The sequence below is a fragment of the Columba livia genome, chromosome 2 (assembly GCF_036013475.1).
Source record: "Columba livia isolate bColLiv1 breed racing homer chromosome 2, bColLiv1.pat.W.v2, whole genome shotgun sequence".
Lineage (NCBI taxonomy): Eukaryota > Metazoa > Chordata > Aves > Columbiformes > Columbidae > Columba > Columba livia.
Genome location: NC_088603.1, coordinates 63,446,044 through 63,461,028, shown reverse-complemented (window position 1 = coordinate 63,461,028; position 14,985 = coordinate 63,446,044). Strand labels below are relative to the sequence as shown.

Genomic DNA, 14,985 nt, shown 5'->3' with positions numbered 1-14,985 from the left:
TCATTCCCAGTTTGATATGGTAACTGGATTCTCTATCAGAAAAATCTAAATATACATTGATTTTGCTTACCAAGTAGTGCTTTGGGCAAATGAACTCTACTGCATTGTCTTGAAAATTCATTATTTTTCAACATACTTCTCTCGTCCAAACATATGCTGTAAACTACATATTTCAAGCCTACGATGAGGCAGCACTCTTAAAGTTACATAAATTATAATGATGAAGGGTGCAATTAAAATCAATAAGCAGTTTCAAATAGCATACAAATAATTAGCTAACTGAAATAAAACTTGTTAAAAGAATTGTTCACTTGCTTTGAAGAATTACCACACTATAATCAGCAATAAACTTTTCTACATGCTAAGAAAAAAGGTGGCAGTTGTCTTTATCTGTTACAGAATAGAACAACAGCATTTAGAAGTGTATGGAGTAACATATGTGCCTATAGAAAAAAATGAAAGTATATTTTGAAAATATGACCATATATGAAATTTACATTTCATTTAAAAATATGCAGTAATGGAAGTGCTCAGCATGGGAAGGAATGTGCACCTATTTCAACCAGATGCAAACTATGTGTTATGCTTTCTGAACAGTAGCACAGAGGCCACCCTGTGCATTCTGCCCCCCTGCCAAACCGCTTTATCACCATTTGGAACTGTATTTTGCTTAAAAACACTGAATATTTTCTTCAGCTGTTTAGGAAACACCTTTCTCAGTTCAAGAGTTCAACTTCTGTAGAAAACAGCATGTCTACCAGAACTGATTTATTCAGTCTCAGAAAGAACCAAGAAAGGAGAAGAAATACTGTATTTTCTACAGAATTTATCTTGTTATTTATTACAGTATTTTCTGAAATAAACTTTAAGACTTCTTAAATATATCAAGAACCAAGAGCATGCTAAGATGGCAACAAGTTTCAGTCACAACAGCAGACAGTATCATAGCACAAGCTGTTAGTTCTTCACACACTTACCTGCCTTCCAATCCTGGTAAGCATCGGGTTTTCCAGTATACCAGGGCAGGTACAGCAACAGGTTACAGTTATGAAGATGAAAACGTACAGCAGCTCTAGAACTAGTCTTTGTAACATAAAGAACAACTAACTTCATGGGGATAACAGACGTCATTTTGGAGGCTGATCTTATGTCTTGTTTTGGAAATGACTTGCTCTCTCGAAGGCCATTCCTAACTTACTATCATACAATATTGCAGTAGAAACGGTGCAGAATCATTTAAATAGCATCCTGAGTGCTAATCAAGAGTCTTTGCAGAGTAAGATATATAGTGCTCTTACTAATGCTATCCAGTGTCCTGTTACTATAGCAGGAGTGTTCCCACTGGAATAAATAAGATTGCTACCAAATAGTGACTTTCACATGTAAGTACCAGCCAGCCTAAGCCTATTGGTACTGGTACAAAGTCCTCAAGTACATGCTTAAAATCTTACTGAAAAATAAGAATCAGTAGACTAAATCTACTCTTATATTAACATATTAAAATGTAGAGGAAAGTTTAGGAACTTTATAAAAGTCATCATATTTCAGAACTGTAGCCTGATATACCTGTTTTATCCGTTAGTAAATAAACTAATCTTCCCAACTCTTCTGGTATGGTGCTAGTTCGAACAACTGTTCCAGGAATATTGTCATCTTTCATAATCATCCACCCATAGGCTGCCTTACCCATGTCCAAGTTCACACGCAAACTGCAAAGGAAATTTATACCATAATCAGTGTGAATATTAGGGAAAGTGAAAGCTATAAATATATATAAAAAAATAAACTAAGAAGTTCTTTTTAGGATACTTGCAAAAAGTAATCTTAAAACTATATGCAACAAAAATTTCAGAATGATGTTGTTGTTATGTGTTTGTAGAGTACATATCACATGACAAATGAAGGTTCCATCTCAGACTTTTAGAAATTACTGCAATACAAACAAATGCAATACCATAGCTTCTGCATGAAACACACTGCAACACTTTGTGGAAATTCTCAACATAATTACATTACTACACTTACACAGATGAGAATATTATATACAATTTATCAACAAAACCAGATTGCTGTTCAAGTCACAGTTCTTATCTGTTACAAAACCCCAACACCTACATTTTCTTTATGATGTGAAAGTAAAATATTTTTGTACCTCTTCAAATCACTTGTTTTTAATTTTTTTTTCTGTATGAAAGTACACCTATATTTGTCAACTTCTTTTTCTCACCAAAACCAACCAACAATGTTGCTGTCCTTCCCAAAATATAGTTACAGAGGCTCTCTATTGCAAAATGGGAATAGCGTCCAAACAGCGAAATGCACCCTCACATGACAGCATATGGGCTGGCGTTGCCACTGTCAACAGCAATAAGGAAACTTCGAGTAGCTCTGTACTAGAAACTATAACGTGCAGCAGTTTTACTGATCATTTACAGAAGTACAAAAGTGAAAGTTTTTTTTTTTTTTTTTTTTTTTTCCCATTTCACTCCATGTCTGTATATTTATTTGTTAATATTTCCATGTCTACATCATATTTTAATTAATTGCCCTTGCACCATGCATTCCTCTTCTCTCATGCTGGTCAGAGAACATTTTAATCACATTGACCTTTCCCCAAATTAAATGGTCTGACACAAAACTCTGTGCCACCTTGTTCTAAAACTTAAAAAACCTGCTCTTCTTTAGTTATTCACCGTGTTCCCACTACCACATCAGAGGAACAGTGATTAAGGAATAGGCACATGTTCATTTCTGTTGACTCTGCTCTAACAGAAATATTGGAAAACCAGCTAAGACAGTGGCTATATGAACTATTCCTAGCTAACGTGCCCAGGGCACAAGACTCAAAAGTCCCAAGTTTAGTAAAAGGTTTACAGTAATACAACTCTTAAAAATGTTCAAAGGTATATATCAAGTCAAAATACTACTAAGGCACTTCAGACCTTTTTTAACAGTCCTGAAGTGCATAACCAAAACAACAGCCACAAATAGTTTCCATCTGTCCTCTTGCAATCACAGCAACAGAGTGATTGTGAATCACCTGAGGCAACAGCAGAGAGAACAGCGAGTCAGAAACTGCAACATCCCAGAAAGAGATGCTTTTAACTAGAACTGTGAGAACATTGGGAATTTCAACACAGAGTTTATTCCACATGCTCTCCTTCCTGAATTTGTATAGCAGAAAACAATGCATGGTCCAGCACAAAAAGAAACAAGCCTTTTTGATACCAGATTCTCAACCATTCAAGACAGTATTTTGTTCTTTAACTAGCTCTTATTTTCCCAACAAAGTCAGAAGCAGCAGAAAGCCATCCTTCTGCCTGGTGATATACCCCAATTAGTTTTACAATATTATACTTAGCTTCAGCTGTCTTCAGACATGCAAATACTACTATATAAGAAAGAAGTTAGGACAGACAGAGGGAGGATTCTACCAGATTCTTTTTATTTGAAAATGTTACAGTATAACAAGGAGAAAAATACTGGAAGTCACTTGCCTCACAGTGGTTAACTTCAGTTTTACCCTTAGTCAGTCCAGAGCTGGTACTGAACAACCAGTATTAGTATTTTGTATGTCTGTGAATTTGCAGAGTTAGACAATATATAAGAACCAATGTAACACACTTCACACTGACGTGTTAGTTGACAGAAAGAACAGCAAAAGATTTACTACTCTTATGGACAAGAACCTGCTGATTGGTCAGTCTGCTACAAAGGATGCTGTTTAGCTCAAGAAGATAAACACAAGCACACCTTATTTAAAAACAGTCAGACATTTGCTCTAGCCAGGAGTAACTGGAGTTAAGTGAAGGATGAAAGCTGCACATCACCCCATTTCAAAGTCATTTGGACTGTAAGTATTTTTTTTCAGCCTGGGTTACTGAAGCAGTAATTCAGTGATGAATATCACAGAACTGCAATCGCAGGTACATGGCACCCAAAGAGGGAAATCCACATGGCTGCTCTAAAGATGGAGACCTACAAAGCCATCCAGATAGGAAAAACTGTACTTCAGTAAGATTAAATCAGAGAAGTCTCTCAAAGCTGAAGTGCAGTTCATATCTTTACTTGCATCTTTCAGAAGCATGCACATTAACTGGTTTTGATGTTCTGAATACTCTATGTCCTGCTCTTACTTCCTTCCCCTGGTGCTTGCTGTCTTCAAGGAAATTTTTCTCTGTGAAGTCATTGCAGCTATCACCAGCACATCACAGACATTGTTGTAACACCAAAAATTATGGAGGCCTGTTACTACCAAGCTTGCTTTCAAAACTAGAAATCCCTCCAAAAGAGCTGCATTGGAAAGGGTAGAAATACTTGACTGAAAAGTCCAAGAATATACACAACAAACCAAGGAGATACTAAGCTTACTCAACACCAAGCCACTTTGAGTGCTTGACAATATTAGCTACCATTTCTCATAAATCCTTTGTGGACTTTAAGAAACCTCGTTAAATAACCAAAAAGCATTTTACATTCACCAGTTTTTAAATCCTTCTCAGTTTCATCCAATTTAAAAGACTCCATACACACCACTTATTAACTGAAATGCACAGAAGAACGCCATACATAGCACTAGCACACTGTTGCATCAGTAACACTAATTTTAGCAAGCCAATTTACATGCAATCTTTAGACAGCGAATATTAATATAGATATTAGAAGGCTGTTGCAGAGAACGGGCATATTTAGTGAAATTTCTGCCTTTCATGACTTGGGGAAAAGAAATCAAGACCTAATGATGTTAGCAAAGACAATTCTGTGAACAAAGTGAAACCATGCTGAATAAAATTCAAGTATGAATTTGAATCACATTTCTATTATAGTTTTATTTGAGGTCTGGCCGGCAGGAGGAACTTCCTGAGCAGAAGTTTTGTACCAAAAAACAAAGCACTGCCAAAACTCCAGATACAGTATGAGTACCCATAACCGTATCCAAATAAATGAACTAATTGAGATGTAGTCTTTTTATTTTCAGGACTTCTTTCTAAGTGAAATACTGAAGATCATTTATGGGTCATGTTAATAACCAAAACAGTACCAAATACCCTATGGCTATGCCCCCTAACCTTCCCATACTCCTACCTGCTTCCAACAGCCATAAACTGTACAGAGATATACACATTATTTACAAGCTAGAAAAATATATGGAATAATTGTGAAATCATTGGTCAAGAAACAAGCTCAGGTGCTTTAACTTCAACATCCCTGGAAATGTAAATCTTCACAGAAGGTGATTTTTAGAGCCTGCCAACTTCTATTACCTGGCACTAAACCGACAAAAATAGAACAAAATAGAAGTTAATTCTTTTAAAAATAGCATTCTATCAAGATCTAAATAAATTTAAAAAATAGATCACCCCATAGATCATCCCTTTAATTTCCCCTAATTCCCCTTACCCCATATTTTATCTGGAGAGGAAATTTGAATGTAATATTCCTTTTATGTTTAGTCTACTATATACATTTTAACTTCGTTTTTTCTACTACCTGTCTGATACTCCAAAGAAGAGACTCAGATCTGTGTCCTTGTTTGCTTCCTAACTGGTCTCACTAGTTCTCTCAGCCCAATTTTTCTGTGTTTTTTTTTTTTTTTTCCTGAATTTTGTCTATTATGTAAGCATATCAAAGAAAATGAAAGAAAGTGTACACAGCACGTTACATAAAACACAAGCAATGAATGCAACTTTAATAGAGAACTCAATCCCACACATTTACGCTTAAATAGGTGTGGCAAAAAAATGCACATCAACCCTGTATTGCTATAGCGACTATGGCACATGTAGTTTTTTCAAGGGCCACATGCAACCTAGGTACAGATAATTAGATGTTGTAACTTAAGTAGAACTTAAAACCTCAGGAGGAAGTCTGGGTAATAATTAATGAGAAATCTATGAATTTCTTACAGGCTGAAAAAAACAGTAGAGTGCAAAATACAAATAGAACACATGTCAAATGAGCACACTGGTACAAGAGATGTAGCATATGCAGCTCATAATAACAATAATTACTTCTATTGAAAATGTTTCTCTGTTATTTTCACATTCATCAGGTCAGATACCTTCCTTCATTAAGCCTCTCATACAATGGCAACAATATTTACATTAGATGTCTAATACAAATACTTTTAAAAACATGAATATTTTTAGTATATTCCAGACAAACTGGGCATTACTTACTGCAATATTATTAGATTAAAAACAGAAAAGCAACTAGGACCAAATAGATAATACTGAAAGGTTAAAAAGGAAAAAGATCTACTGCAACAGATCAATTAAAAATGACTTTTAAAACCGATTGTGCTTTCTCTATGTAGCACGGATATTTGACTTTGTAAGAAAGGCACAGATCTAGCTCAGGCAGTACTACAATACATTACTGGGCAGAGTAAGACTTACTCTTAGCATGTAAGACACACACCACAGCTCCTGTTGCATGAAGAAATCAAAACTAGTTTGTAAAATATCAAGAAACTTTATTTAATATTTTACAATCTCTATATAGATTGCATTATATATCACGGTATGGTATAGAAGCATAATGCTCATTTATAAAGACTCCTTAAACTACTTCATGAGTAGCTCTTTAGCTCTTCCACACTGAAAGCTTTGCATCACATATCTAATATATATTCTTTCTGTATATGTGAGACTACATATACTGATACTCTCACATCTGTATGTTATACAGACAAGCACCAATGGCAATATGATTGAAAGCAGCATAGCTGCTTGCTGCTGATAGGCAGACACGACAGTCCTGCATAGGTGTGAATTCCCTGGATCTCAGCAATACACAGAAGCACATTGAATGAAACCTCCTTTTTCATATTTGTACAATCAGCGATTTGAGTGGATATTATTGGATTTCAGATACAAAACTTCTTAGCAGTGTTTTCCTTGCTGTCTACTGAACTTGAATGATTTTCGTTGCATGCTCCTCTTGAAGATCCAGAAAAAAGCAGCTGGCAGTCAGGCAGTGCCCCAAAACTTTACTACTCAAGTGTAAGGCAGTTCCTTCTAGATATTTGGGACAGCTTATTTTTGCAGAATGACTCAGTGCCCAGGAGCCTTGGAGCATCTGAATGAAGGACAAAAGACATTTTGGCTTCTGTGTACACCAAAACTAGAGGATGGCTGAATAAGCCCCATCAATCCAGCTTTAAACCTCTACTAAATATAGAGCCCGGATGATACACATTATTACCAGATGCCCAGTCAATACCTTATCATTTTATAGTAAAACCTCTACATTTCTTAATAGCAGAAGCACATGAAGTTAGAGGATTCACATGTCCATTTATGTGAAGGAGTAATTTCACCAAACACTGCTTGGCTAAGCCTAAATTGTCTTGAAAAACTTCCTGGCTACCTTTTCTGGGGGAAAACAAAAAAACCCACGAAAACCAACCAACAAAACACAACCACAAAAAAGGACTCTAGTCAAAGCACAACTCACTTTGACTTTAAAGGCGTTGAAGAAAACTGGACAATGAATAAACAAAGTCCCATTACTTGATGGTGGAGAGGATCCAGTTAGGTGGTGCAGTCCCATCACAAAGGCTAAGCCTTTTCTTTGGTCTTGGCTGTCATTTCTGAAGCGATTACTATTGCAGCTCTAGTGCGCTGACAAAGAGATGCTACAACTAAATGCCAGAGGAAGGGACAGAATTGCATTGTGGCAAGGCTTTCTAACAGCCCGGTCATCTTTCCTGCACCCACACACACAATAGGATTTCCAGCTCAGTAGCTGAGAGCAGGTATCTCACATCCCACATTGAAGTATCTTCTGGTTCTCTTGTACTTACACATACAACTATTGGTAACTGTGTCTCTGACAGCTTTTTTTTTTTTTTTAAAATAAAGCTAAAACAACTGCTAAAATTAGAAGCTACGAAGACTGAAGGAAAAACTCAAGACTCACATGATTTGTACTGGAATTTTAAATGTGTACAGTAAATGTCTTTCCCAATATATTTTAAGAAATTCAAATAGATTAACTTTGTAGGGAGGCAGATTGTCTACGGAGGCTCCCTGGGCTATGCTTCCTCCACAGTGGAAAAAGAAACATCAATTCTAAAAGAGGGCCAAATGTTTCTGGGGATGTGGGGCTGTTCAAAACACCTTGTGCATAATAGTTCTAACTTACAACCCACTAAGAGCTGGGCTGAGCTTTCAATGTTTGTTTACCACTACTTCCTTGATTCCTTGTACTCTGCAGAATGTGTGCAATGTTGTGGGCTGGGGTTTTGGGGGGAAGAGGGGTGAGTAGGTGTTGGTCATTGCATTTGTTGTTGGTGGTTGGTTTTTGGTTTGGTTTTTTGTTGTTGTTTTGTTTGTTTGTTTTGGGGGGTGGTGTTGTTTTTTTACAGTTGCTTTATGTTTATACTTCTGAAGTCTTACATACCCCATAGTAACACCCTTTGCACAGTGAAGCAACATTCATCTATAAGAGTATTCAGGATGCAGATTGATCTCAAGGAATTAGCTGCTCCCTGGAGCAAAACCAGAAGTCCCACTAATTATAGGAAAGGCTGTGCTGAGATCAGTTAAACTCTGCTAACAGTTACCCTGTTTCCCCAAAAATAAAACGGAGTCTTACATTAATTTTTGCTCCAAAAGATGCTTACTTTTTTACATGCATAGCTGCCTGGATGCTATTTAAATGGACTTTTTTAATGAACTGTAACTAGGGCTCATATTTCAAGCATTCCCAAAAATCCTGAAAAATCATCCTGAGGCTTATTTTGGGGGCAGGTTTTATTTCCAGGGAAACAGGGTAGTTACCTCCTCCTGAAGGTCTTCAGCAAACATGTCTGGCCATGGAAAATTATTTTCATTGTCTACCTGTAATTTTGCCTTGCTCTGCAAACCAAAAGACAAACACAACAGCAAAAAAAGCGCTCCACATTTAGAAACTTCCTGAATTCTCTAAACCCATCATTTAACACATTTCATGTGTGCATGAGTGCAGATATACTTTTCCTGTATCAGCCAGTCCTGATCTCCCACATGCATGTCCTTCACCTGTGAAAAGTTCATTGTTTTCTCAATATGGCTATTTTTAAAATAATCAGAGGACACAACACCTGGTGCTTCACCGTCATTACATTTGTAACTTTTATCTCCAAGAGTTTACACTCCAAATACAGCCTGAAGAGTAAGTAATTTCCATGCTTAACATCCAGAAGAGAGGAAGAGAAGTGTAGTTATATGTGAATGTTGGGATGACTGAAGTTCTTTTATTTTGCTGACTGTGTGAGAATCCACCCTGTATACAAATGATCTGAGAATTGAAGAAAAGTTGGTATAGAAATAGATAAACCTCTAGAGAGAAAAGTATTCTCTGATATATTTCTGCCTGTTCTTCTGTAGAGTAACAATATGGTCCATTTCAGAACTAAATCAATCACATTCCCTAACATTTCACTTTGCATATTATCTCTCACAAGCAACTGAAAAAGGGGAGTAGGTATATCCTAGAAAATAATTTTGGAAAAGAACAATTTCACAAGTCCACTAAACTTGTCTCTTAAGAGCTGAAAATAAGCTGCTCAATCAACATGTTTCTCAGTGGCATATGTCAAACTGTCAATACAGAGTCAAATTTACTTACACCACCTATATGCTCTTAATCCTCTTGCATCCAGTAACAAAGATATATCTGTCTTTTAACCATTTTAATAACTTTTGGCTTAGTATGTTTATTATCAAAGAACACAGTGACCAACAACAAGTGATCCTTTATAGTCTTAGCTCATTTTTCCCTTCCCCTACACGTGTTTGATGACTAAGTGCATCTTTCAGCAACACACAGACTTTTCTTATTACTTGAATGCAACACTTTTTGCCTCTTCACATGGATAAGTTGCTTAATATTCAAGAACTGTGTGTTTATAGGGGGAATGACAATGTGACCTGAACAGTAACATCACACAAGCATTAAGGGAGTTATGACAATGAATGGTTCTAAGATGACCAGTTTCTACAATAAGATCCCCTCAACTCCCCAGCATATCTGCTGGAATTTTCTCCTTCAACCTCCCAACGGAATCAGTTGCTCTTATAACACACAAGTATAAAAGTACAGGTCCCTTAAGTTATAAAACCTTAAGACAGATACTGCCTGAGTATCAAATTGGTCAAATATGATACAGTTCCCTTCATATAGACACATACTGAAAAAATGTGAACATGGTAACACACAAGTCAGGTAAGCTTAGATGAAAACAACTAACGAAATCCTCCTATTTTCCTTTGTTATTTTTACTTATACTACATGTATTTAAATATTGTGTGCAAAACTGAGGGGACAGGTCTTAAACCTACCAACAGTTCAGTTGCTGCTAACTCTGTAGTGAGCCACTGGGCTTTACTGAATGACTTACCTCAAATCGAAGAGTTCCAGAGAGCATCTAAAATTAACAATCACCTTAATCCAAAAACTGGGTATTTTAACAGGGGAGAGTATTTCCATTTTGCAAAGACAATACCCATTCAAGGAAAAAAAAAACCACAACATTTAAGGGTCTGTGTTCTCACTTCTGTGCCCACAGAAAACCTGATTACACACAGGGATATTATTTCCTGTTCCAGTTTACCTGCAATTTGAATATACAGTACTCATGCTTAATGAATTAACTAATTCAGGGCTAGTCTCTACTTGGTTACACATGTTAAAAGTCCTCTCACGGTAAAAGCACACCTACATTATTCAGTCGTTCATTTTAAATTAATCATTGCTGTAGTAAGAAGTCTGTATTTTAACCAAATAAATTGAACGTTTTCAGTATTTAAGGCTTTTCAGATAAAATTCAAAAATATACCTAACAGTTCATTCCAATATGTTTCCTAAGACCATGTTCTCAAATATACCAAGATTGTATCCTTATTAATACATTTATGCAAGTAAAGGATTAGATATCCTGATTACTCCAGGAAGATGAACATTATACAAAAAAAAAAAAAATACAACAGTATTGTTTTCCGTACAGTGATCCTTCAAGAATCAGCAGATTTGTTGGCACCTTCTCCTTCGGCTTCCTGATAAGATCAATTTCCTTTGCAATGATAAGCAAGTATAAATTTCAAGAAAACCACATTCAATGAAATGAGACATCTGTGTTTTTCTTTCAGTCTTATACATACCTGATTGGGATGATATAGGAAAACAGAAGAAGGAACCGGAAAAGGTTGCGATACCATGGGCCTACAAATCCTTGCAAGGTTACCATAACAACTGATAGTGCAACTAACGCCAAAAACAGGGCTTTGGTCAGTTGATTCAACTCCAGGTCCAGCAAGCCAACCTAGAAGAAGAAGTATAAGTCAAGATAGTAATAACTTTGTCTTAAATTGACACATTTGTAGAACAACTAGCTATTATTGGCTTTTTTATTCCTACTTATTAAAAATCCATGCACTTGTAATAATTAACTACATTTTGATAACTGAATTGATTATTGTTCCTATGCTTGCATGCAATAGACATTCCCTGGTTACAGGACAATAACAATTCCCAAAACCAGCATGAACTGCCCCAGGCAGGCCTTTTGAATGCCTTTATATCTGACACATCCTTCCCCCATCCCTTGATCCAGGACAGGAACACAGGAAGGCAAGGAGAAAAGACAAGTTAAAGTTGAACAAATCAGCAGGAACAATTCTCTTCTGTCATGCATGCAGCAAAAATACTGGCACTGCATATTATATTTGCAGGGTGGCTACTGCTCATTTACTGCTAGAAGATGAAAAATCTTTTATATTCAAGAATCATCAGACAAATGCAACAGAGCTACCTTCTTGTTTGTGTAGTGTACTGTAACTTGTAACTATATTCCCACACTGGTCTGTAAATGTGAACTGATTTCATAGAAACAATTTTTAACAGTATGAAGCTTTCAGTTATTTAATATAATAACAATAATCAAGCGGAATATTAATTTTCAAACCAAAATAGTACAACAAAACTTCAAATTTTCATGAGTAGAAAGGTATTTGATTTATAAACATTTTAGTAAATACATTAAGAGGGTATCTTTCATCCACTGTTTCTCATGAAAAAATGTTTCTAAGCTATGTAACTAAGACTCTCACCATTTCAATAACGTATGCTGTAAGCTAAGTATTTATATCCTACTTTTTGGGATGCTCTTGTAGCCATTAAAATACGTGGGAAAATTATGTCAGGAAGAGTTTCCTAGGCCACATCACAGATGCCCTTTTTATCTCCAAGTCTTGCCAGTAAGACCAGTAAAACATAACACTTCCTTAGATAACAAAAAGTCTGCACAAGAACCACTTTAAATATAGTTCTTAAAAATTCCAGCAATCTTGCTTATACATGGGCTGTCTTTTCCCTAGAGAACCAGGCAGCTGAAGACCACAGTGACTGATTTATCAGCTGCATTTCAAAAGCCGCACAACGACGACAAATATCTTGCAATTTCCGCTGCTTCAACTACTACATAGTTTATGCTTGAATTATTGAGAAAAATAGGTTTTTGGATTAAAATGAAGAAAAATTAAGCCAGGGAAGTAGAGCATATTTCAAAGCCCAGATCTTTTTGTGTTGACAAAGGCAGCCTAAGTTTCAGGCCTCGCTGAGGATCAGATGAAGTCATTATTCATTCAGTCAGGGAAAAAAGACTCAATTACCTCAACCTAAAGATGCTATCAATGAATGCAAAGTGCATATTTTACTCTATTCATCCAAATCCCATTAAAAAGTGAAAGGAATGATTTAATCTGGCCTTCTAGAGTTGGTCTTTTTTTGTAATAAAATAAAGAATCACTGTCTTGCAATATACATAACCACTACCTCACACTTTTTTCCCCTCCATCACGGTAGTAAAAGCCTATCTATCCCCTCAGCTCCCACTCTGCACCCTGTAAAAACCCCACCCCAGAAACAAACAAAGAGCTTCTTTGGAAAGAATGCCACTTTTTGGACAGAAACATTAAATTTAGTCCACTGTACACTGATACGCAGCTAATTCAAAACATTAATACCTTTATAATTGATGAAGACAGATGCAAATTTAATTTGGAATCCAACAAAAGTGTATTTGGAAAGATATTAAGAGATAAAGAAGTCAATGAAAAATTTTCATGCAATAGATCTCTTGTTCGAGAACCTTTGGTTTGTTACTAATAACGTCATACTTTTTAATATAGATCATGCTACTGACCATAGTAAATATTAACATTTTCATTTACTATAGCAAGTGAAGGCAATTGCAAAACCCTACTTCAGAAGGCACACAAAGAATCTAAGTTTTAATAGAAACGCCTTCTCCATTTCCGCAAAATTAGTTACTATAAGGTACTGAAATATACTTAATTAGTTTAACTCTGTGCTTTTCCACTTAAACAACTTCTGCACTCAAACTAATGAAACACTGTTGAATTATCCAGATAACTTAATGTAGAAATACACCAACAGTCTCTAAAATTCATCTGAATATTGGAAAAATGGGTAAACTTCATTTTAACTACATTGTGATTTTATCAAAGCATTTGTAAAATATACCATCTTAAGAAAGTGATTTCTTTCTTTTGAAAACAATCATAACTAGAATAATGATGGCAATATAAGAAATAGATGACTTAAGAACTGAAGTAATTTTCTACATTTATTGCTATTTGCTACGTTAGAAAGCAAATCTTCCTCTACTTGTCGAAATATTTGTTCTATTTGAAACAACTATGTTAACAAAATTAAACACACCACTGGAAATTTTAATCTCCAAGGGAAAATTTGTACATAATGTCTAAGACAACCACAATAGTTTTGCAAAGGGGCTGCTCTGCGATAATGAACACAATAATTGCCTGTATAATCTAAAATGCTACTAATGGCAACAACTGCAAATCCATTTAGCGTCTCTTTAATTTATGCACAAAGTTTTAAATAGATAATGGTTCTCAGTAAAATAATGACTTATATCATCAATAAAAAGTATATCATTGTTACCTGCACAAAAAAAAGCCTACACATTTTAAAAATGCTTTATTTTTGAATGAGGGAATGATTAAAGGTCTAAACTTCACATTTTGGACCACAAGGTATTAGTCATTATATTACATATTATCAGTGGGAACTGGTGTAGTTCTCATTAACTGGAAAAGAGGAAACATAACCCTAATTTTTAAAAAAGAAAAAAAGGAAGACCTGGGGAACTACAGGCCAGTCAGCCCCACCTCTGTGCCTGGCAAGATCATGGAGCAGATCCTCCTGGAAACTATACTGAGGCACATGGAAAATAGAGGCAACTGGTGATGGCCAGCATGGCTTCATTAAGGGCAAATAGTGCCTGACAAATCTGGTGGCCTTCTATGATGGGGTTACAGTATTGATGGATAAGAGAAGAGTAACTGACATCATCTACCTGGACTTGTGTGAAGCATTTGGCACTGTTCTGCGTGATATCCTTGCCTCTAAATTGGAGTGACATGGATTTGATGGAGGGACTGCTACTGGATAAGAAATTGGCTCCATGATCACTCTCAAAGAGTTGCAGTCAATGGCTTGATGTCCAAATGAAGACCAATGTCAAGTGGTGTTCCTCAGGGGTCAACATTTGGACTGGCATTGTTTAACATCTTTGTCGGTGACACAGACAGTGAGACTGGGTGTACCCTCAGCCAGTTTGCTGACAACAACAAGCTGTGTGGTACAGTCAGCACACTGCAGGGAAGGGATGCCATCCAGAGGAACCTTGACAGGCTTGAGAGGTGGGCCCATGAAAACCTCATGAAGTACAACAAGGCCAAGTGCAAGGTCCTGCAAATGAGTCGAGGCAATCCCAAGCACAAATATAGGCTGAGCGGAGAACAGATTGAGAGCAGCCCTGAAGAGGACTTGTGGGTCTTGGTTGATGAAAAGCTCAACATAAGCAGCAATGTGTGCTTGCAGTCCAGAAAGCCAACCGTATCCTGGGCTGCATCAAAAGAAGTGTGACCAGCAGGTCAAGGGAGGTGACTC

At 36.4% G+C, this 14,985-nt stretch overlaps 1 protein-coding gene across 13 annotated transcripts in view; it reads right to left on the bottom strand.

The window, feature by feature from the left end:
- The window catches only part of ATP9B (ATPase phospholipid transporting 9B (putative)), a 164,539-nt gene that overhangs the window by 41,632 nt on the left and 107,922 nt on the right, over window positions 1-14,985 (bottom strand). For all 13 annotated transcript variants that reach the window (XM_065052257.1, XM_065052250.1, XM_065052248.1 and 10 more), the window contains 2 exons: window positions 11,148-11,308; window positions 1,567-1,709 (listed from right to left, as the gene is read on the bottom strand). In XM_065052257.1, coding sequence (XP_064908329.1) covers window positions 1,567-1,709; window positions 11,148-11,308 — 304 coding nt within the window. The remainder of the gene's footprint in view (window positions 1-1,566; window positions 1,710-11,147; window positions 11,309-14,985) is intronic.